At 38.3% G+C, this 25,562-nt stretch overlaps 1 protein-coding gene across 2 annotated transcripts in view; it reads right to left on the bottom strand.

Annotated features, from left to right (window-relative positions):
• Positions 1 to 25,562, bottom strand: part of SHROOM4 (shroom family member 4) — a 75,147-nt gene that overhangs the window by 8,267 nt on the left and 41,318 nt on the right. For both annotated transcript variants that reach the window (XM_045288320.1, XM_045288321.1), the window contains 3 exons: positions 7,865 to 8,680; positions 1,637 to 2,149; positions 970 to 1,150 (listed from right to left, as the gene is read on the bottom strand). In XM_045288320.1, the coding sequence (XP_045144255.1) occupies positions 970 to 1,150; positions 1,637 to 2,149; positions 7,865 to 8,680 (1,510 nt within the window). The remainder of the gene's footprint in view (positions 1 to 969; positions 1,151 to 1,636; positions 2,150 to 7,864; positions 8,681 to 25,562) is intronic.

The raw sequence follows: 25,562 nt of genomic DNA, 5'->3' as shown, positions 1-25,562 counted from the left end.
GTTCAGATGTCCACAAAATGATAAATTGGGCTTTTTAGGTTGTCATGGGAACCCTACTTGCTTATAAAATCAAATGGGTAAGTGCAGGGAGGGCAAAGTGATTCCAGGAATTTGAATAGAAAGCTAGGGTAGCTATACTTAGTGGGAGAAAACAGAAGGTTTGCAACACAACATCATCTCCATTGATCTATTTTAGTATTTTAAGAGTTTTTCAACCATCCTGGTAAATAGTTTGCCATCCTATAATTTCTCCATTTTTTCCTTATTTTTCTCTCTCTCCTAGAAAGTTGCACAGATAATAAAATCAATGACATTACTGTTGGTTCGGGCTCACTGGCAAAAACTGTGATGTGACCTGGGCAGGGAGTTACTTACAAGGCTGACTTATTTCAGAGAGACAGCACCCCAGAGTAGAAAGTCGGACTGTGTTGAGTTCAAATTCTAGATCTACTACTTGCTCTGCAACCCTGAAATATTAGCCCCCTTAGTCGATAAAAATTGGGATAGTAATATCTCCCTTGTAGAGCTGCTCTAACAGTTAGAGAAACATGATGCTGGTGATGGTTATAATTTTGACTACTAGTACTAGTAGTAGTAGTGTGAGAAAATGCATAGAGTCTAGAAAGCAAGTCATATCTGTATGTGAATTAAAGCGATTAGACCTAACCATTACTCCAACTCAAACCAAACTATTGCCATCAACTTGATTGTGACTCATTGTTAGCCTTTAAGACAGGGCACCCTTTGGGTTTTGAGACTATAACTCTGTGGTTAGCAGTCCACCAGGGCTCCAATACTAGCCCCTAATGCTTATAATAAAGATGATAGATATTGCTGTGAGAAATATAAAAATCCATTTTTATTTCCATTTTTTAAATGGATGAATGCAGCAAGATGATCTGGGGAATTTAGAGGGCTGGTGATCCTCCAGACAAGATAAAAAATCTCGAGTATATCCATTTTTTTTACCTTTTTTTGAACCAGTTCTTTATCCACTTCCTCTTCTCCCAAGCCAATATCTGCCATCTCTGGCTGGTCTTTCAATTTGTTCAGAAGCTCTGCCTTGGCCGCAGAAATATTGTAATAAGCTGAGTAAGAGGTAGGGATCCCAGGGTTCCCCTGAGGAGGGGAGAAATGCTGAAATTCTTGTCTATAGAAACAAAGAAGGACCATTTGAGAACCTTTGATGAGAGTTTGCTGATCTTTCTTACTCTTAATTTCTCATCTACAAAATGGGACCATGCTTCATCAGGAAGCTATGAAGTAAGGAAACAGTGGACCTGTAAGCACTGTTCAAATGTAAACAAACCACATGAAGGCTATCTAGACGTCAAGGAAAGGCAAACGTTAGTTTTCTCTACCTCCGTAAGTCTTCACTAGGAGACTGCTTTAAAGATACTCTGGTTTGGTCCTTAACATTCTACAAAACTGTAGAAAAACTAGCAGGCCCTTACTAAAGTTCTGGACTCCTGAAATCAATGATTACCCCTGGTTCATGACCCCGGTATATGGATCCCAAGGGAAGGACGAGGTTGTGTAGGAGGGTCTGAAACCTTAGCTCTTTGTCCTCTAAGCCTCTTGGCATTCTTCACACTCATCATTCACCCCTACCGCAGGATCTAGTCTGCTTGCTTACAAAGGCACTCCGTGGCTTTCCTGGGAGATCTCATCATTTCTTCTTTCCCGGTGCCACGCCTGCTTGAAATGGCGCAACTGCAGATCTCTCACAGCAAAAAAGCCACCCATGACCTCGGCAGTAGTCATCAAGTTGGAGGCTGGGTTTATCCCTCCCGCCAGAGACTTGCCATGCCCCACCACATCTGTCATGAAATCTTCTGAGGCTGCCTGCCGTGAGGCAGATCTTTGACTTGCGAACGAATAGCCTCTCTTCTCTTCTGTTATATCCCCAATGGACCCAGCTTCCTCCATGGTTGCAGGATGTAACAGGGACAAAGTGGAAACAGTGGCATCTCTAGGCTTGACACGTGTATCAGCAGATTCTGTCATCTTGGGCTCACCAAAGCCCAAGCGACTGAGGTGCTGTTTATCAGAGCCCCAGCCCACAAAAGAGAACTGTTGCTCAGGGAAGAAGTAGCTCTGATTCCGTGCTGGCTTGGGTTTGGACTCTTCTGCCATTACAGCCTCTGGTCTGAAGTGAGGGAAGAAATAAAAAGAAATGCTTCACTGTTAGGTTTCAGAGAGAGAGAGGGCTAAATAATTCCACCCACAGTTTATTCAAGGGGAAAACTCACCCCAATGTGGTCCTTTTTGTCTACCAGCCATCCCCACCATCCACCTATCTGTCTCGTTGGTTGACTCTTTGCTAACCTCTAGTTCAGTGTTTCCCAAAGTGGGTGATACCACTCTCTAGGGGTCACTGGAATGACCTAGTGGGGGCTATAAATACCTATACCTTATCTGGATTATGGGCTGTAGTATAAACATCTTTAATTGTCAGGGGCCACTCTTTTTTTTCTGAATAGGATATGGTAGACCAAATAAGTTTGGGAACCTATGCAGATCTTTGAAAGAGGAAAATGGAAATGTTCAATAGTCATTTTTGCAGCTATTTGCAGCTCTTAGATAAAGGCAAAAAATAATGGTTAAAAGACTCCACAGCTATTTACTGATTCATGCTATGCTGTCTCAAAATTCACAGAAAAGAAATTTGGCTGTTCTAATATTCCTCATTTTCCATGTAATTTTTCAAGCTTAGAAACACTGATAAAGGAACACTATTAGCTAACATTTGTACAGTGCTTACTAGGCTCCCGAAGCTCCTTCAAGATGATAGATGGATAGATAGATAGATAGATAGATAGATAGATAGATAGATAGATAGATAGATGGATGGATAGAGATTGATGTAACCTAATGCTTATGCCAACCATTTTACAGATAAGGACTATGAGGCACACAGAGGTAAAGGAACACCAGCCAATAAGTGACAGAATTGTGATTTGGACTTAGGCAAACAGACTCAATCTGTGCTTTCAGCCATTATGCTGTACTGCCAGGGGGACAACTTGAGATCATATGAGACACCACATTTAAGGAATTCTGAGGGTGGAGAATTAAATTCAATTAAAATGGAACTAAAAGATTACGAAATATTTTCCACAAACTTTTAAAAGTCCTCCCAGGTTGAAAAAGAAGGGAGAATATTATGGAGGGAAGGTGAAGGTATGAACTTATAGACTTTCTATCGATATAAAAATACTTACACAGACTTATCAACAACCTGCCATATGCAGACAGCACAACTTTGTTTCCTGAAAATGAGGAGGACTTGAGGCACTTGCTGATGAAGATCAAGGTTTTCAGCCTTCAGTATGGATTACAACTCAATATAAAGAAAACCCACATCTTGACAACTGGACCAATAGGTAACATCATGATAAATGGAGAAAAGATTGAAGTTATCAAGGATTTTGTCATGCTTGGATCTACAATCAATGCGCATGGAAGCAGTAGTCAGAGGATCAAATGACACATCGCATTGGCTAAATCTGCTGTACAAGACCACTTTAAAGTGTTGTAAAGCAGGGATGTTACTTTGAAGACTAAGGTGTGCCTAACCAAAACCATGGTATTTTCAATGACTTCATATGCCTGTGAAAGTTGGACAATGAATAAGGAAGACCAAAGAAAAATGATGCATTTTAACTATGGTGCTGGCTAAGAATCTTGAAAATTCCGTGGACTGCCAAAAGAACAATCATACCTGTCTTGGTAGAAGTACATACAAAATGCTCCTTACATGCAAAAATGGTGAGATTTCGTCTCATGTACTTTTGGCATGTTATCAGGAGAGACCGATCCCTAGAAATGGACATCATGTTTGCTAAAGTAGATGAGCAGCAAAAAATAAGGGGTGGGGCAGGCCTTTGACAACATGGATTGCCACAGTTGCTGCAACTATGGGCTCAAATGTGACAAGGCTTGTGAGGGTGGCACAGGATTGGGCCACGTTTTGTTCGGTGTATATAGGGTTGAATGGGTTGGAACTGATTCAAGGGCACCCAACAACAATAAAGGGTGCGCATGAGAGTTCTGAGTCAGAAACTGTTGTAAAAAAAAAATGTGCCAATTGCAGATTCAGTTCCCCAGAAGACATAGTCCCATTCATTATAGGGCTTCCTTCCTCTTCACATTCATAGACCAACAGTTATAGAAGATCGCTGAGTACACAGTCCAATTTTGATAATGGGTATCAAAGCAACAATAAGATTCAAACTATGGAACACCAAGATGAAATACAAAGAACCCATAGAGCAAGTTGTTACTGTATCTGCATTATAGTTATTAAACTTAACCAATACTTGATAACTCCATCAACTTGTATCTAAATGTATCACAGCATTTTAAAACTGAATACTACTTGAGTTACAGGTATACTGCAGTTTAACTTAGCAGAAATTAAGATGCTATTTTTTGTTTCTCTTTAAAATATTACAGGTATACTTACCCTTAACACAAAAAATCCCCAAACCACTACCTTCTGGTTATCACCTTATGCTTTCTTAGGGTCTGGGAAAGAATCTGGGATAAGGTAGTGGGCATAATGAGCAGGCTACCTGAACTCTGATCCTGGCTCTGGTTAATTTTGCCCTTTCAAACGTTACTTTATTCCTCTGTGCCTTACTTTCCTTATCTAAAAAAAGTAAGAGATGCAAAGTACTCATTTCATAGGTTTGTTGTGAAGATTAATCAATAAGTTTGTGAGCTTGTTTAGAACAATGCTTGGTACATCAAAAGCAGACAAAAATGTTAGCTGTGTTGGGAATTATGTTGTTCCTTAAATCTTCATCATAGAAGTACAAGGGGAATTCAAAAGTTTATGGAAAATTTGAATGAAAAGATAATGGAATTTTTCCATGATCTTTTGAAGCTCCCTCATATCTAATTGATATCTGAAGTCACAGCAAGGGCTATGTGCTAATAAATGTTTCCACTCTCATCCCATATTAAAAAAAAAAATCTCTGGAACAAGATATAAGATTGCTGCCAGTAGCAATTTCCTTTTCTCTGGCCAAGGTGTCAATGTGTATGGACTTAAAATGAAGGAGGAAGGACCAGGAGGTTGAAAGTGGCAAGGCTAAATCTGCAGCTTTTGATATGCATGGTCATACAGGGTACACAAGAGCTGCACAAACGCCTGCACTACTGGAACAAGCCTCGGACAGTCTGCGGAAGATGGCAAAATGAATGTGGGTTTTAGAGCCAGAAGCTCTGGCTTTGAATATTTGCTGTGTAACTCTGAGCTAGTTAGTCCCTTATTTTGCTAGGCTTCAGTTTCCTTATAGCTCAGATGAGGACAATAATGCTCCAGAAGGCATTGGGAACAGTAAATAAAATAATAGAAGTGAAGTGACTGGCACCATATCTGGTACATAGTAAGTACTTAACAAATATTCATTCATTTGCTTACTCATTCTCATCTTAGCTGACTCCAAAATGTTGGCTTGCACACTGCATCTTCGATGGTTCAAGCCCACCATGGGAGAAAGTTAAAGCTATCGGATCCTGTAAAGATTTACAGCCTTAGAAACCCTATATAAGGCCACTCTTAGTTTGAATCAACTCCCTGGTAGTGGGTCAGCTTCCCTTTTCCTTGCTGTGATGGATTACAATCCCAATTACTTTTCACAAAACATTTTTATTGATAAGAATGCTCTCCAATTCGATGATTAATTTGAGAAGCACCACATAGGATCTGATAAGAGCTTTTCACAGTGCTAGGAGTCACGCTGTCTAAGTGCTGTGCCTGTGGCAACTCTGTCTAGAAAATGTTTCAATTGCCTGTAGACAGCTAAGTAACAGATTTGCCTGAGTTGAGCTGTTGTCAATAAAAAACATAACAACAAGGTACTTCTATTAAGAGGAAATTGACATCAAGAAGTCCAGGAAGGAAAATTATGTCTGGAAACTGGTTATGGAAGAAACTGTAAAATTATGTTTCACATGATTGAACTATGGAATGATATGACATTGTCTTAATTTTCAAGTTGCAGCAAATTAAAGATATATATATATATAGTTCCAGGAATAAGTTATGGGCTCTCACTAAATACTAGCTCCAGCTTAAGAACAGTTAGTCCTTACATCATGGCCCTGCTCAATACTCAAGTTCATGAAATGATCACTGAAGATACGGGTGCTACAGCAAAGCCTGGTGAAGAAAGCAGACAGTGCCTGGCTATCAATCAGAATAGCGTCTGGGGTCTTAAAGACTTGTATTCAAACAAGCAGCCATCTAAGCGAAGAGCCAACTAAGTCCACACAGGAGAAGCACACCAGTTTGTGTGATCCAAAGATGACAATCACAAAGTTCAAATATAGTGAGGAGAAAAGTATCAGAGCTAAAATTATGAACACCCAATTTGGAGAAGGCTGTGGAGGACAGTGGGAGCCCCAAACCCATCTGCAGGGGATCTAGTCTGACCAAGCTGCTGGCAGATCCACTGTAGCCAAAGGCATGAGTCCAGAATAGCCTTGCTATCAGGCAGAGACCATTGTAATCCTGATTAGGTGGGATCGAACTCAGTACCAGGCCAGTTGTCTTCCCTATAGACATGGCCTGAATTAGTACTGGGTGTAAGTATCTCTTAGATGTCCCATGACAGAAATCTCTTCCCTGGATTTTTGAACATTGATGGGGGAACAATAAAACTGATAGTGATTGTACAGCTCAGTTTGAAGGCCATGTGACCATGGCCGGGGGGGTGGCATGGCGGGAAGGCTCTAAGATAAATGTGTTGGTGTTTGTACAACTCCCCTTGATGAGATTGAACGATTGAATTGTTCAATTGTATTTTATGTGAATTACGTGCCAACAAAACATTTGGGGAAAAAACCAATTGGAGACAAGTTTCTTCTGCTGAGTTTCCATACCTCCATCAGCAGAGAGTGGATTTATCTCTAAGCAGGAGGTGTCATAGAGCTGGAAGACAATTAAAAAGACGCCCCTGGGGCTTTTGCTTTGGAGCAAAATGACAAGCACCCACTATGGAGTACACAGATGAGCACTGGCATAGTGAAGTGAATAGAATTGGTAATCTTGTGGTTAAGTCACACCCCTGCAGACAAACCATATTCCTGCTTATTTGTCCCTGCACAGGCAGCTCGCCCTACCAATTTTTAAAAAATTATCTGCTGAAATAAACACACAGAAGCAGAGAACAGGGTGAATGTTATGGAAATAGTGGCAGAGAAAAAGAATGCCCACATCTTTTTGAGGAATTATCAGGGCAAAAAAAGAGGACGCTCCTCAACAAGGTGTAGTGACACAGTGGCTGTAACAATAGGTTCAAACATAAGGACAATTGTAAAGGATGGCGCAGGACTAGGCAGTGCTTTGTTCTGTTGTAGCCAAGGTTGCTATGAGTTGGAGAAAATTCAGTAGCACCTAACAACAACAATAATATGTATGCTAAGCATAGGGTTATATCCTTTGCATGCCATTGCCAGGGAGTGAATTCCTACTCATACTGACCATGTAGGACCAAGTAGAATGGCCCCTGATGGTTTCCAAGGCTGGAATTTTATGGAAGCTGACTACCTTATCTTTCTCCCATGGAGTTCCAACTTCAGACCTCCTAGTTAGCAGTCAAGCACTTAATCTTTGTGTCTCCAAGGCCCTTTCTGTTCTTTACATATTTTATCTTAATCTTCACAACAATACCATCACATGTGTGACAGGTATTCAGAGAAAAATCTGAAGCTAAGAGTAGTTCAACTGAGTAGCACAGTTACAAAGCTAGTAAATGGTAGAGATGCAATTCATACTCATGCTGCCTGCATGATACGACTTCAACACCCCCTTTACATCTTCAGGGGCCCAATGTCTTTCAAAAGCACTTACTTGGCAGAGTTAGTGGCTTTACTGTCAAGGACCAGTTGTTCTGATGCTCTCCAAAGACCACTGATGCCATAATAGCAAGGGGGGTGAATGTGCTCAGGTTGAGATCCTAAGTGCGCAGTTATTGGAAATAGGCTAGGCTGGAAATTGCTGGAATGGGAACCAAAGGACTTTTGTTTTGCTGGGAGGCTTTGTGAATCCTGCTTTAAAATCTCCAGGTTACCAAAGCCCAGGGGCTTTGACTGTTCCAGGACAACTTCGGTGTTTAGAACAGATGAACCAGTAGTTTCTGAACTGAAATACTGGGGTGGTAGGTCCTCCTCCTCCTCTTCTTCCTCCTCCTCCTCCTCCTCTTCTTGCTCCTCCTCCTCCTCTTCTTGCTGTGGCTGAGGTTGCGGTTGTGGCTGCTGTGGCTGGAGCTGAGCAGCTCGGAGGAGCCTGTACTTCTCCCAATTGGGAGGGGGTGGGCGAGGAGGAGGATAGGCCTTTTTCCTGGCTCCAAAAGGATCCGGTTGGGTTTCATCAACTTTGGCAAATAGCTCCCTCTGATTCTGATTCCTTGACCGGGAACTCTGTTGCTCCAAGCTGATATGACTCTCTGAGAAAGCCCGGCTGCGCAGTGAATAGGGTATGGAAGCAATGAAGCTCCCCTCCTCATGAATTGAAGTTTCCTCTGTTTTTTTTGAGGAATGATTGAAGTCCTCTAGAAGGTCAAGGGAAGAGATTGCTTGGTAGTTTGACAAGGCCAGCGCTGGGTTCTCAAGGCAAGGATGAAAGGGAGGTGCCCATGAAAAGTTACCTTTGGAATGAGCAATTTCCCTGCAAACGAAACAAAACAAAACAGATGAGAATTGAGTAAAAACAGATAATCCCATATTCTCATGACAGCCTTTATGTAACATGTCAAGTTGCCACAAAACAATAAAATATATGTAGTAAATATAATAATAATAATAATAAATAATAATATGATCATGGCTAACAGTTATTGAAAGAGCCCTGGTGCCATAGTTGTTTAGCACTTGGCTGCTAACTGAAAAGGTTGGCAGTTCAGACCTAGCATCTGCACTGCGGGAGAAAGATGTGACACTCTGATTCAGCGAAGATTTACAGCCTTGGAAACACCCTGCGGCAGTCTGATTCTGTCCTACAGGTTTACTGCAGTTTGATTCTGTCCTACAGGTTTACTGTGAGTTCAAATGGACTTGGTGGCAATGGGTTTGGGTTTGTTAACACTACTGAGCAGATATTCAATGGCAAGAATTGTTTTAAGTGTTTTACATGTGTTAACATATTTAATTCTCATAATTGCCCTGTGAGATAACCCTATTAATATTATCTAGATCAGTGATTCTCAACCTTCCTAATGCCGTGACCCTTTAATACAGTTCCTCATGTTGTGGTACGACCCCCAACCATAAAATTATTTTCGTTGCTACTTCATAACTGTAATTTTGTTACTGTTGTGAATTGGGTGACCCCAAAGGGGTCGTGACCCACAAGTTGAGAACCGCGATCTAGATTATCTGGGGAAACTGAGGCTCTGACAGGTAATTTACCTAAGGTAGCAAAGTTTGTAAGTGGTGGAACTAGGATTTGAACTTGAAGAGTCTAGCTTAAAAGTTTGGATACATATACATGACCTTGTCTATTTGTGGCACTCAAAGGGATAAGTTGTGTTCTGGGGCTTACCAGTTGAGTTATCTTGCCTCATCTGTTGTCTTTAAATTATACATTACTTTAAATACCTAGAAATCTACAGAGATTACTATAGCAAATACCTATGTCCCTATTTATAGCCCCAAATGAACACATCTTAACAACTTATCTATATTTCATATCTTTTAAGAAATAAGAAGTAATATCTTTTACACCATTATCCACTTCCATTCCTCTACTGCCTCTCCAAATCAATTTGCATCACTAATTTGGTATTTTCTTATGTTCTTATACTTGTAACAAAAAACATTAAGCAAACCATTTAACAGCATCTGCTATCTTGAATTTTAAATATCTCCTAATACAATTCCAACTAATATTCTCAACAGGAACTTTAAACTACAGATGTTTTTGAAAATTAACTTTCAAAAAGGCAGCATATATTAAATAATCTATTCTACTACAGGAAAGATATGTGTTTGGGTGGGGTATCAGGGAGGGATTAAGCATGTTGTTAAGCATGTTTGGTGTCATCGAGTCAGTTCGTAATCAGAGCAACGGAATGAAACACTGCCAATACCGCACCATCCTCACAATTGTTGCTGTGTTTGAGCCCATTGTTGCAGCCACTGTGTCAATCCACCTTGTTGAGGGTCTTTCTCCTTTTTGCTGCCCCTCTACTTTACCAAACACTATGTCCTCTTCCAGGGACGGATCTCTTCCTGACAACATGCCCAAAGTATGTGAGATGAACTTTTGCGATCCTTGCCTCTAAGGAGCATTTTGGATGAATTTCTTCTAAGACAGATGCGCTTGTTCTTTTGACAGTCCTTGGTATTTTCAATATTTTTTGATGGTGCCATAGTTAAAATGTATCAATTTTTCTTTGGTCTTCCTTATTCATTGTCCAACTTTCATAGGCATATGATGTGACCGAAAATACGATGGCTTGGGTCAGGCACACCTTAGTCTTCAAAGTAATAACCTTGCTTTTCAACACTTTAAAGAGGTCTTGTGCAAAAGTTTTAGCCAATGCAATGTGTTCTTTGATCTCCCATGAGCATTGCTTATGGATCCAAGCAAGATGAAATCCTTGACAACTTGAAGCTTTTCTCTGTTTATCATGATGTTACCTACTGGTCAAGTTGTGAGGATATTGATTATTATTAAAACAATGTGGAACAGAATGGAAAGTTCAGAAGCATATTAAACTATAAAATACCATATCTTGGTGACTTTAAATAAATGTTGGAAAATGCAGTAACTTTCAATTCCATTGCCTTACAAAATGAGGGATAAAAATCATATTTAATACCCTTTTTGAAATACTGTCAAGCAATGTTATTTGGAATTACACAATACACGAGGGTAAACAAAAAAAGCATTCCTATAAAATTATAGAAACTTTCATTATGCAAAAATATCAAAATGTAAAGCTATTGTTTCTCAACATACTCCAGGTAGGTCTATATACTCCTGAAGGTGATGTTTCCATTTCTCAAATCCTTCCCTGAAGAATTCTATGCTCTTTGATTAATATCATGATAAAATAGAAGTTTTGGCATACTTAAGAGACTTGAGTTATGTTTCTTTCAAATGCTCTTTGAATTTGGAGAATAAAAATAAATCTGTAGGGGGCAAGATCAGGGTTATGGAGTGTATAGGATAAGGTTTCTAAATGAACTTCTTAGAAGACAGCCCTGGCTATCCTGTAAGAATGAGCAGGTCCATGGTCATCATGGGAAAAATTCTTGAGCACATCTTTTCTAAACTCTATCTCACCAATTCAGATTTAATTTTTCTTGAAATTCTTCATAATGAGCTCCTGCGATTGTTCTGTACCCTTCAGGAAACTCTATCATGACAAACCCTTGGCATTTCAAAAAATTTCAGCTCTAGATTAACTGGTCCAGGAGATCCCCTTCGAATCTACAGCGGTTCTCAACCTGTGGGTCGCGACCCCTTTGGGGGTTGAATGACCCTTTCATAGGGGTCGCCTAAGAACATTGGAAAACACTTAGTTTTGATGGTCTTAGGAACCCAGACACCACTCCTCTATCCGTCTTCAGGCGGGTTCGCCCACATGTAGCTACACCCACATAGGAGAACCCGGTGTGAAGACTGTTACCCAGGCTACACCATGCTTCAAGACAAAATTTCATTTAGTTGTCATTAGAAATAAATATTTCACAATATAGAATTACATATTGTTTTGTGATTAATCACTAAGCTTTAATTATGTTCAATTTGTAACAATGAAAATACATCTTCCATGTCAGATATTTACATTGTGATTCATAACAGTAGCAAAATTACCTTGTCCTCTGGATCACATTGGTAAATCTAAGACTTGTTCCCATTTATGATTTGTTCCATAAAATTATCTTCATTTGCTTCAATTTTGTTTAAAAGATGAATGTAATGATCAGCTCTGAGGGCTAGCTGATCTCCGAACAATACTTTTGGCCGTCATAAAGCAGAAAACTTGCTGTAACTCAGATGTACACTTAAAATTAAATCTGATGATCAATGTGAGACCCCACCATGAGTAGCTATTGCATCAATGGTATTTCTATAATTTTCCACCAGTTTCTGGACTTCAGCTACAGTTTCTTCATTTTTTGCAGTCTTCCCTCTCAGCTAAACTTTGAAGCCTTCCTAATTGATATAAAATAATTGATCCAACTAAAAACTGTTGTTTCAAAACTATTGAATTGTATGATATGTGAATTTTATGTTTATAAAACTTAAAAAATGAAAGTACACCTGAGAATCAAATATTACTGAAGTTTATAAAGGGTATATACATTTGAAAATAGAAATAAATAAATAAGAACTGCTGTTTTATGTGGGCAGCATTTCCATAAACTTGTTGCAAGGCTTCAATGAGTTGGGAAGATAAAGTTTGGTTTAAGGTTATTATTGGCCTTCAAATTACCATTGTTTTCCCATGGCACAGAAAATATACTTTTTCTTTTCTGACAGCACCTTAATGAGATCAAGAGAAGTATGGTGCTGGAAGAACATGTCTATCCCATTGATCACAGAGACATATTTCAACACCTTTGTTTGGAATAGAGCCATGTATGTATGAACCAGACTCCTAGTAGCAATACTTTTTGACTCACCCTCATATTATATATTAAAATAAGCTCTAAATTCAAGAGTGTAGTGTATGTATATATAATTTAAACAGATTATACAGTTATATATATTTGTTAAAATATATAAAATTTAAAAGACTAGCATAGTCTAGGTGAAATAAGACTCTCACAGCAACAGAAGAAAAATCTTCAAGAAAAAAAATTAGATTTATTTGAATATGCATCAAAAGTCAAGCTTCTATATAATATTTATTCAGTCTCGGTGTATAAAGAGTTAAGCCCACTAAGTCAGGATATCTAGTTTCCTGTTCTATCTTTCAAACAATAGGTTTCATGCTAAGTACTTTCCAGTGACAGGAAATTCCAGGGATTCAATTAAATCATCAGACAGAATATTCATGATGAGGGCTAAGAATATTTCATAAAAAGTAATAGCACATAGAATGATGGTCAAGCTCAGGTAAAACAGAAAACAAAATGTCCATCACTGCCCTCGTCTCCACCTCCCACCCTGGCTACTTCATTAAGAAAATTATCAGGAATTCACACGCACAGCCTTTTCCTCTTCTCACTTGGGTTTCAGCGCAATTATGGCTCCATTGGGCTGCTAAAGGAAAGGTTATCAGTCTCAAACCACCATCTGCTCCATGGAAAAAAGCTGAGGCTTTCTATTCCTGAAGAGAGTTACAGTCGCAGAACCCCAGGGCCACTTCTATAGGGTTACTATGAGTCAGAATTGACTCGCTGGTAGTGAGTTATAACTCCTTAAAATTTTAACACACTCTTCTACCGGGTGTTTACCCTAAATAAAGCAAAAACAGAAAGATTATGAGTAGAAAGTGAAGTATGATAAGCACATACAGCCAGGCCTTTCCTGAACACCTTACATAAAACAATGACTACTTATCTGTAATTATCCTTATTCTGTCCAACCTGATATTATATTACATACCTATCCCTGTTTATTTTGTGGTCCATTCTCTAAAACATAAGCTCCATGAGGGCAGGGTGCATGTCTGTCCCAGTTATCTAGCACCTAGTGCCTGGCACATAGTAAATGTTTTATGAATACTTGTGTAACATTAATTAATTCTATAAATGAAAAAAAGGAATATTTTTATTTTAAAAGGATGAATCAAATGCAAACATCAATAAAATAAAGATATTCTCATTTAAAATATGGGTGTACATCATAAAGATACAACAACTCTTAATGCTTATTTACCAAATAATATAGTATCAAAATTCATAAAGCAAACTCTGTATGAGAAAGAAAAGGAAACACAAGCTAAATGTGGAACTTTTCAGTTGGCAAATGATGGCAGTCAAAAACTTAGACAATGGAAAGTATAAGTGTATGTGTGCAGTAAGAAGTGTAGATTTTATTATAGCATCTGGAAGTAGAAAGAAAAAATTGAATTTCATTTTTGAAAACTTATTTGAAGTTTACATGTTAATATCCCCTATGCATATTATGTACACTTTTGTTTTTAGGAGAAAGTAGCACAGCAGGTTTATTAAGCGATAAAGTCAGGAGGCACTGGGGATAGGCCCCCAGCTGGTCTACACCACCCCAAGGGGCAAAAGTAGTGAGCCATTACCTACACTTCTTTATATATATATATTTATTTTTTCTCACCACAATACATTTTAGAATATTTTCTTCTTTCTTGTGGTAATTGTTGTAGCTCTCCGTTTTCCCTTAACCTCCTTGCCGTTACCCGAGGCAATTATTATTCCAGTTACTGTCTCTATAGACTCACCCATCCTGGACTTCATGGACCGAAAATAATGCCAAACAAAAAACAAGAAATAAACATAACGATGAAGTAGAACAGAGAAACTTCTATCCAAAAGAAAGCAGAAAAGTTAAAAACTGGAACAAATTAAATATGGATCACAAGGGAGATCTTTTTAGGTTTTATACTTTAACCTAATTCCATCTATCATAATCAACTTTACAATGCTTTCTGTCTGGTGGCGTGGGTACTCATATCCCTGGACTATGGTCAAAAGAAATTCACTGGAGGCTTAATCCATGTGGAGATCCTACAAATGGATTTGGGGCTTCCATTGTCATCCATAACCTTCTGCAAACTGGGTGTTCAGAATTTAAGCTCTGATACTATTCCCTTCTTTGGATTTGGATTTTATTATTTCCACACCTTGAATCACAGAGGCTGTTGTGCTTCTTCCATGTGGACCTAGTTGATGCTTCATTTAGAAGACTGCTGGTTTGAAAATAATCCCTTTAAGAGCCCAGATGCTATTTTTTCTGCTAGGCACCATCTGCTTTTTTAACCAGACTTGTGATAACATCCATATCTTCAGTTATCTTTTCCTGAGAGTGAGTATTGAGTAGGGCCATGTGATATAGACAACTGGGAATTGAGACTCTGTCCTTCTGAGACACACAATATCTTTCATAGCCACACTAGAAGAATCCGATTAGGAAACCCCCCTAAAAAAACCAGACTTTAAACTTGGCATAGTAGATTTAAGGAACTGAAATGCTCCTTAGTGCTTAAGGCTGAAATGCCCTAGTGTTAGAAGAAGCAGATGACTGCTATCATAAGGTTGTGGAATTGGTGGTCATTGGACTGTGGTTTGGATCTCTTGTTTTGAGGCTGCCTAATAAATGGTGGCCTGGAACGACCATATATTTACAATTTTCATGCTCTTTCTGCTCTTTCATGACATGTGTTAGTCTGGCAGGCATGGTTCTGCCTTTATGAATGAATGTTATTGAAAGTTTTGCCTTATCCTCAACCTACGTTGTTTGCATAAGTGGTGCCCAGGAACTTAAGTTTTTAAGCTGTACAGGTCAACAATTCATGTATTTTCGTCTAGAAAGTTGACCTACAATGTAGTTAGCTTAAAATGAAATACCTTATCATTTGATTTTTTTGGACTCATTTTAAAGTTGTTTCAGTTTTTAATATTTTCTGCTTTTTTTTATTGATGTTGAGTTTTTGTTTGTTTGTTTGCTTCCTGTTTGTGTTTTGTGTGGCTTTCTGTATGTGAAATCCAAGATAGGTAAATCTATAGAGACTGTAACTGGATTAACAATTACCTAAGGGCATGACAGGGGAGATTATGGGGAGATGGAACGCTAACAATAATGAGTACGAGAAAGAAGAAAATGTACTGAAATTGATGGTGGTGATGATTGCAAAACTCTTCTTACTATGATTGAATTATTAAATTTTATGATATGTGAATTGTAGGCCAATAAATCTAATAAAAAGTAAAACTAAATACATAAATACAAAAATTTTAAACTAACCAATTCATGTATAGTTAGTTTCCTTTTCTCAACAGTGTTTAATTCTACTATATTCTACTATATTCTACTAATTCTACAATAGCTAAACTAATGACGCTATCAGTAGAATTACTTTATGCCTCGTGGGGATGATTTTTAATGTTCTCCAATAAAATGATAAGGATGTTTCTACAGTGAATCAATGACATAATGTAAACCATAGGTATAAGAATGAATTTGGGGCTTACGCTTCATCATAGCCGTAATCTAAGCACAATTCGTTTTTATGCTATTGAAAATTTTTTAAGTTGGTCGTGTATCCAGCCAAAATATGGAATTAGCACAGGCCATATTCTTGAGTTATAATAAAATATTATAATAAAATAATATAACATTAGCAATTAATAACAAAGTGAAAAACAAAAACCTTTAACACTGGGAAAACAAAATAAACCCTTCGCTCTAGCTGGGAGAAACTATAATCTGAAATTGTAAAATACCTAGAAAATAATACTGAAAATGTCAGGAACTAGAGGATAGGCTGATTAAAACAGTGGTCAAAGGAAAAGTCTTAGCTTTAAATATTTACCTTAATAAATAAGAATGAATAAAAATAAATGGAATCAGCTTGCAGAACCAAAAAGTTAAGAAAAGAGACATAAAGTAAGCTAAGGAAAGCAGAAAGATAATAAAAAGAAATTAGCACATTAGAAAACAATAAGGTTAGGTTAATCATTAAAGCCAAGAAACAATAAACCAGATAAACTACATGCTAATCCGAACAAGAAAAAAACCCCAAAGCACAAAATTAGAAATGGAAAAATAACCAGTTACAATGTAAATGAAAAAAAAAAAGAATGGTTTGCTCTTCTCCATGAAAACAAATTTACATGCTTGAAGAATTTTCTAGGAACACAAAAATTGCCAAAACTAATTGTAGGAGAATAAAAGCATGTAAACCCACTAGTCACGATAGAAAATTTATTGGGAAATTTTACCAAAAAATAACAAGCTCATGTGTTATGTTTACCAATCCCTAGGGAACAGACAACATCAGAGCTACATATTGAAGGGAGTGTAAATTGGGTAACCCTTCTGGAAAGGGATGTTGAAAGGCGGTAAAATGTGCACATCCTTTGATCTAGCAACTCAACTTCTAGGTACTTACTGAAAAGATATAGCACAACATAAATACAGCGGAATATCTGGCTATTCAATGCAGTTTTGCATGTAATCACAAAAGACTGGAAACAATCTGATTTTCCCTTAAAGGAAGACTCAAAAACTCAAAAAACTTGACTGCCATTGAGTTAATTCCAACTCATAATGACCCAATAGGGGAGGGGAGAACAGCACCTGTGAGTTTCCAACATTGTAACTCTTTACAAGAGTAGAAAGCCCCATTTTTCTCCCATGGATTGCCTGGTTGTTTCAAACCACTGACCATGTGGTTAGTAGCCCAATGCATAACCACTGTGCCACCAGGGATCCTCATGGAAGACCGCAAACAAAGAACCAAACTCACTGCCAATGAGTCCATTTCAACTCACAGGGACCCAGGAAGACAGGGTAGAACTGCCTCCATGGCTTCCTGAGACTCACTCTTCACAGGAGTAGAAAGCCTCATCTTTCTCCCTTGGAGTGGTTTCAAGCTGCTTGTGGTTAGCAGCCAAATGCATAAAACTATGCCACCAGGGCTTCTAAGTGAAGACCAGTTAAATAAAATGGAGAACATCTAAATATGTAATATTAACTAAACCCCCTGTAATCGAGTCAGAGCAATCCTATGGTGCAAAGTAGAACTATGCCTTAAATTTTCTGAAACTATAAATTTTTAAAGGAGCAGACAGCCTAATCTTTTTACTCCTGAACAGCTGGGGATAGCCAACTGCTTAACCTGAGAGACAACTTACCAGGAATGGGAACAATCAGTGGCAGGCAAAGCAATCAGTAAATTTTCAATTGTTCCCGAATCTGAATCAAGTAGGGAGACATGGGACTTACCTTCAGACTGTGTTTGCATAACAAGTTCACGGCTTTTTCTTAAATTGTGCATTTCTTTGGGGTGTCAGGTTTATGTAAATTACTCACCTTGCTTAAATTTATCAAGCGTCCCAATTCTATTAGTGGACTGGAGTGTACTATGAAACACAAAGAACACCACACTCTTCAAAATGAGTTTCCTGGAGCTTCTGCGCTTTTATCAAAGCGAGTGCTGTGTCAGTCTTTCTCAACGACTCGCCTCAAAGGATCAGGTGCTTATCTCAGCTACGTGGATCAACAAGTCACCACCGAAATTTCAACAATGAACCTGTCCAGGCCCTATACTTGTCCTCCAGCCCTATCTCAACGAGTTTCTAGGGCTTAGTCTAAAAATTTTGGGGGATTTGATGGGTTACTGTACATTCTCTTGCTTTCACTGCCATGCCTAAATCAAGTGGCATCGAGAATCTGCACAAGCTCATCTATCTTGGGTGTTTGTGGTTTTCTTTTCATTCACTCTGGGGAGGACCTGAGTTTGGAGAAATATGAGGTCAGCTTTCCACTCCACTTAAGCTACAGCCACACTACCCTCCTTCTGCCCCAAACTAGGTCCCACTAGCTCTCCACCACCACCCCCCTCCATGCCAGGTCATTTATTTTTTAGGAACTAGTCATCAAAGAACTTTATTTATACTTATATTTTTGTGCTTAGAAATAGAAATATATTAAGATATAAGTCCATAGAAGAATTTTTTAATGAACTACCAGTATGTATTGGGAGTACATGACCCCAAACTGTTAGAAAGCATTGATCTATGACACTAGCTCCTAATCTAACTGGTTTCTTATCAGAATTACCTGGGAAGGTTGTTTAAAATGCAAATTCATGATTTCCCACTCCCCAAAATTGACATTTAGTACCTCAGTGATGGATTATTGGAATCTGTATTTTAAACAATTTACTGAGTGGATTCTTATTCAAGTGATTCAGGGTCCATTCTATGAGAAACATGGGTCCAGAGTAAAGGAGTGGGAGTGTTGTGGCTTCAAGATGGATGTTTGGAGGGGAGTGATTTGTTCCAGTTATGTTGGTTTCCAAATTCTACATCTTGTTTCCCACTCCTTACCACATACAGTTGTCCATTCCTACCACCTAGTCTTTTGCTCTGGGTCGGGTCTGGACACTTGAAAGACTTGATTTTATTTAGCTTTTGATATAATCTTATGATTTTGGTATTCTATTCTCTGTTACAAATGAGGCTCAGGAAGGTTAAACAACTGAGAGTAAACAAAGAGACTAAATAGCCAAAAGTTGAGGTCTACCTGACTTCAATACCTCTGTCTTTGCTAGCACAACATGCTACCTCTCCAGTGTTTTCAGTAACTTCTTAAAGGGCATTTTAGGAGTAAATAACACAATGCCACACATCTAGGGGGATTGATATTTATAACAGAAATTTAGTTGAGGCTGGTCAAAATTATTAAGGCTCTAGTCTCTAATCCAGTTGCTCTGATTACCTAGTTGGGTTGTGATCCACAAGGTTAGCAGTTCAAAACCAACAGCCATTCCTTGGGAGAAAGATTGGGCTTTCTACTCCCATAAATAGTTACAGTCTCAGAAACTCACAGGGGCAGTTCTACCCTGTCCTTTAGGGTCTCCATGATTCCCATCAACTGAATAGCAGTGAGTTTGGTTTGGAGTTTTTAATACAGTAATTCTGAAATTTAAGCATACATCAGAATCACTTGAAGAACTACACATTGCTGGTCCCCAGAGTTTCTGATTCTATAGCTCTACGATGGAGTGGAAAATGTGCTCATCTAAAAAATTTTAGGTGGTGGCAATTATGCTGGTCAAGCACCATACTTTGAGAACCATTGCTTTACTCAGTTATCTTCTACCATATTCCTAATTCACCAAGGTAACTTATAGGTTATAAAGTCATTAAACAAACAACTTTTAAAATAAACATTCACTTTAATTAACTATGCATAACATCCTTGTAATGACTGGGGTGGAGTTCTCCAAAATCAAACAAGAACTCCCAAAATTCTAGTGATCCTGATGCTATTTAAGGAAATTTGGTGCTCCTCAAGGTTAAGCAATGGGAAGGGTGATAGAAGAAAGCAGGTTTTGCCTTTTGTTGTTAGGTGCTATCAAGTAGGTTCTAACTCATGACAATCATATGAAAACAAAACAACATACTGCCCTGTCTTGTTCCATCCTGACAATTGTTTCTATGTTTACGTCCATTGTTGTTCCACTTCATCAAATTGCTATCCTTTCATGTACCTCTGTATTCGCAGAAGCAAAAAGAAGTCGCAGTGAGCAAGGCCAGGTGAGTCAGGTGCTTGGGGCAAGAGAGGCATATTGTTTTTTAGCCAAAATCTGGTGCACTGAGATGGCTGTGTGAACAGGTACATTGTCGTGGTAGCAAAACCAGTCCTCCATCTGCCACAAAACAGGCCTTTTTTGTTGCACACTGTTACGCAATCTTTTTAGAACCTCTAAATAGAAAGCTTGATTAACAGTCTGACCTGGTGGAACGAATTCCAAATGCACTATGAGTTGACAGTTTCTCACTTCAGGAAGTTGACAGACGTCTAAAAGTAGGTTTGTCATCAATCGATTTCACCTTTTTTTTAAAATGAGAAAACCACACATACACTTGAGTTCTTCCCATAGTGCAGACCTTTGTAAGTTGTGTTCAACATCAGAACAGTTTCTGTGGCATTTTTTCCCCAAGCAGGAAACAAAATTTCACAGCTGCATGCTGTTCTCTTAAATTGGCCATCACAAAAAGCAAGGTTCCAGTGAAAACTGCTTTTACAAAAATTCACTGTGACCAGAGAGAACATTCCAAGGTGATGCCACTGGGTGCACTAACTCAGGGTGAATTGCTAGATGCTTACATAGCAGACAAAATGCATACTATGAAAGCTCTGCCCAGTGGAGCTTTTTCCTGATTTTGGGGGGATACCTCCTTTTATATCTATAGCAGTGGGACATTTTATGACATAGTGTTAGAAGATAACCCCTGTTTCTGACCCAATCCCCTCTTTGGAAGGCACTCAAAATGTGACTGGATTTTAGAGTTTTCATATTATACTTCATATACTTAACTGAAAATATACTGAATTTCAAAGACAATTAGTCTGGTCTAACCACCACCACCCCACAGTGGGACGAACAAAGAAGGGAACATAACAGATCAATAATGGGAGCAAACCCAAGCCATAAAGTCCCAGAAGAGTCCCCAAAATAGACTTCAGTCTAGGAGCAGCAGTTCCCGGAATTCCCCCAGGAACAGTGGGGAGATAGTCCTTTATAAAGGTCAGTGGGCAGACCTGGAATTATGTATGTTTTTCCCCCCTAGTTATTACTACCTTTTTTTCCTTCTTTCTCTTTTTATTCTATCTTTTGTTTTCTTTTTGTTTTGTTTCCATTATTGTTAGTTTAGCCTACCTATATAAGACAGGCAGGAGAAACAAGCTTGAGAAGAAAGCAACAAGACCAACATTTCCAGAGGGACTTGTGGGGAGTAGGAGGCTGGGAAAAGGAGCAGTGAGCAAACAACACCACAGACAAGGGAACAACCAGGGAATTAAAATCAACAATGAGAGGACATAGGGATCCTGGGGGTGTTGGAGCAAAACCAATCTAGCTGAGAGGAATTACTAAGTGGCAGAAGAAGGGTAAGTGTGATGGTGGGGAAGGAGGAAGGTTAAACGAAACAGAGGAAAGATCTTGAAAGCGAAGATATAGATAAAGGTATAAACATAGGTGTGTACATATGTAAATTTATTAATTCATAAAAATAGAGGTATTAGTATAGGTATATATATTTATATGTCAAGACACTGAGGTAGTGGACAGATTTTGGGCCTCTGCTCAAGCCCTGCCTCAACGCAAGAACACATTGTTCTAACAACCTGGCATTTTGTGATGCTCACCACCCTCCTGGCACAATTGTGGAAGACAAAATGGGTGCATAAGCAAATGTGGTGAAGAAAGCAAATGGTACCTGGCTATAAAAAGATATAATGTCTGGGGTCTTAAAGGCTTTAAGGTAAACAAGGGGTCATCTAGAAAAAAAGCAACAAACACACATGGAAGAAGCACACCAGCCTGTGCAATCATGAAGTGTCGACGGGATCAGGAAACACAAATTACAAGACACCAAACAAACAAACAAACCCCACACTGTTGAGAAAGAAGGGGGTCGGAGCAGAGACTCAAAACCCATTTGTAGACAATAGGACATCCCTTCACAGAAGGGTCACAAGGAAGTGATGAGTCAACCAGGGCGCAGTATAGCACTGATGAAACATACAATATTCCTCTGGTTCCTTGAGGCTTTCTCACCCTCCACTACCATGACCCCAGTCCTGCCTTTCAGTTCTGGCTAGACTGGAGCATGTACACAGGTACAGATAAGAGATAAGAGCTCATGACACGTGGAATCCAGGAACAGGAATGGGAGTAATAATACCAGGAGAGTAGGGGGAAGGTGGAGAAAGGAGGAGAGAAAGGGGAACTGATCACAATGATCGACATATAACCACATGCCCCTCCCTCCACCAGGGATGAAAAACAGAAACCATGGGGGAAGGGAGACAGTGGTCGGTGTAAGATATGAAAATAATAATAATTTATAATTCATCAAGGGGTCATGAGGATGGGGAGGGAGAAGGAGAGAAAAAAGAAGAGCTGATACCAAGGGCTCAAATAGAAAGTAAATATTTAGAAAACAATAATGGCAACATATGTACAAATATGTTTGATACAATTGATGGATTGTTATAAGAGCTGTAAGAGTCTCCAATAAAATGATCTTTTAATTAAAAAAAGATGTACACCAAATCGAAATTGCTGAGTATACATTGGTTATAATAATTAATTAATAATTATGAAATTTGGGTGCAGAGTAAAACCCCCCACAAAGAAATAGACTTAAGGCTAAAGTAGTAAAGAATGAGTTTATCTTGGATGGCTTGGAAGGCATTCCAGGTGCTAAATTATGATTGATAATTATTATAGCATACATTTGCTCCTCATGCATTGGCATGGTTAAGTTCCAAAAACCATATCATCATCTTAAAATTGGTGCTATGCAAAAATGTAGGATGACTACATAATTTCACAACTGTCAAATCACATGGTTATGTAACTGCTAACCACTGAGAATCATGGCCAAGTTGACACAGAACATTAACCATCACAGACAGTGTTAGTTTTACCTCACACTCCAGCATTTTCTATTGCCAGGCATATATCATTAATGTGCAAAATGGCTGAAAAGAAGATTTTTTGGGGGGCCATTGTCATAAATGAAAGTATCAAATAATGGGATAGTTGATAAGTAAGGAGTAGGTGTAGTTCGTTGTGTACATGTATTTAAACGTAGAAGTTTTGAGTCTTTGAGAGTGATGCTAAAGAGACATGAAATGTAGCAATAGGTTATTTATAAATGTTATTAATTTGAATCGCAGGTTTATAGAGCAAATGAGAAAGGATAATCAGTTACTTAGCACGCATGTCAATGTGGTTTGATACATTTTTTTCTGTCAAAATGTGCATATATAGGAACCATGAAGTGGGAAAATGTCTTTCTTTGAGAATAAGACACTGAAATAAAAATTATGCAAACTAGTTCTTGTGAAGATAAAGTGAAACTTCTAGGAAGTTGATGGGTGTGAATCAGAAAATAGAATGTTTATTAGTCAGGGGAGGGTTTATATAATGGTGACAAATTTGGAGATTTTCGAAGATCTCAGAGATGTCAACATTTTCATGGCACAGAATGTCAAAGAAGTGATAACTGATGGAGAATTCTAGCAAAATAATTTCTAGCTAACAGTGAGTATTACTGGTAAATAATACTGCTAATTAGAAGTATAGGACTTTCCATAAGCCCTTGTTCTATAATTTTCAGAGCTTAAATAAAACCAAAGTGGGCTACCTCTTCTTCAGACTTTCTTTTTTATTATAAACGATTTGGAACATACCCAAAATACACTGTGTGCATTCAGCTCCAGATATTAACATTCTACAAAATTCTTTCTCCCTGAATTTTTTCTGTGTAAGACTAAGGTCTTATGGTTTAGAATTTAGTTTATTTTTAGTTCAAATTATTAAAGATATGCATTTTGTATGAAAGATCAAATGTTTGTATATCTACTAAATTGGTAAATCTTTCCCCTAATTATAAATAGCATTAATATGAAAATTTTTAAATCAAAATTTTCCCTTTTACAGTTATTTTCTTGGGGTGTATTTCAAAGGTAAATTTGCCGGGTCAAAAAAGTAAGAACCGTTTTGTAACTCTTGGGACATATTTCTAGATTTCCCTCCAGGAAAACTGAACCAACTTACACTATCTAGAAATATCAAGCTTCACCACAACCCTACCAATAACAGTTTTATATTTTTTATAATTTTTGTTTATTTTTGATAGCTTAATAAACAGGTTGTAATACCTTGTAGTTTTTCTTAGTTACATGTCCTTTATTGCTAAAGAGATTGTAATGATTTACTGTCTTCACTTCTTCATGTGTAACTTACCTGTTCAATTTCTTTGCCTATTTAGGAAGACTAATCAGAACGCTGACCTTCCAGACAGGCAACTATTCTAAGTGATACTGATAACAGATATTTCCTTCATTCTATGACATAGATTATTATTAAATTTGGTTGTGCAAAGGTTTTCATTTTTTTGGTTTTTGCCTTTTAAATATTTAAATCATCCATCCAGTCTATTCATGTGATATTTCATGTGATTCACATGAAATAATGTGAATTTCTTATGACAGCATCTGATGTAGCACATACATTCAATGAAAGTTATTATACTATGCCATTTATTGTTGTTATAAGTAACAACAAAGATAACAACCATAGTCATACAGTCATATGATTCCTGAGTTTCAGCTTCCTCATCAGTAAAATGGGTAATAGTGCTACCTGGGACAATAATGGAGACACAGTGTGGCAATTGTGCCTGATCTGACTACATCACACCGGGGCAAAACACGAATGGGGTGCAACAGAGTAGCAAGGGGAGCAAAGCGATAAAATGTATGAGGAATCCCAAAAATAGACTTCAGGGTCAGAGTGTGGCACCTCACCAGACTCAAACACAAAACACTCATAAAGGTCTCCAGACAGACATGGAACTATTGATAGGATTTTCTTTTTTGTTGCTGTTGTTTTGTGTTTGTTATTGTTTTTGCATGTCTATCTAGATAAAATAGACAGGATAAACAATCCTTAGGAGAAAACAATGGGACTCATGGTTCTGGGGGGGACATAGAAAAGGGGGAGGTAGGGAAAAGGATAGGGGAGCCAACAAACCCAGGGACAGGGGAACAACAAGTGATCTAAACTCCATGGCGAGGCGGGCGTGGGATGCCTGGTGGGGCTTGATCAAGTGCAATACAGCCAAGAGGAAGTAATGAAAGTCTAATGAAGGTGGAACATGATAGTGGGAGAAGAGGAAAGTAAAAGGAAATAGGGGAAAAAACCAGGAGGCAAAGGACAGTTATAGAGCTCTAAATACAGACATGTACATGTGTAAATATATTTAAAACAATAGGTAAATAGATCTATGTACATATATTTATAGATTAAGTATTAAGGTAGCAGACGGACATTGGGCCTGTACTCAAATACTCCCTTAATGCAAGAACA

This window comes from Echinops telfairi, unplaced genomic scaffold (assembly GCF_000313985.2).
Source record: "Echinops telfairi isolate 266 unplaced genomic scaffold, ASM31398v2 ScPeMD7_19;HRSCAF=73, whole genome shotgun sequence".
In the NCBI taxonomy this organism is placed as follows: Eukaryota; Metazoa; Chordata; class Mammalia; order Afrosoricida; family Tenrecidae; genus Echinops; species Echinops telfairi.
The sequence above is the reverse complement of the archived record's forward strand: the minus strand, read 5'-3'. Positions and strand labels throughout refer to the sequence as shown.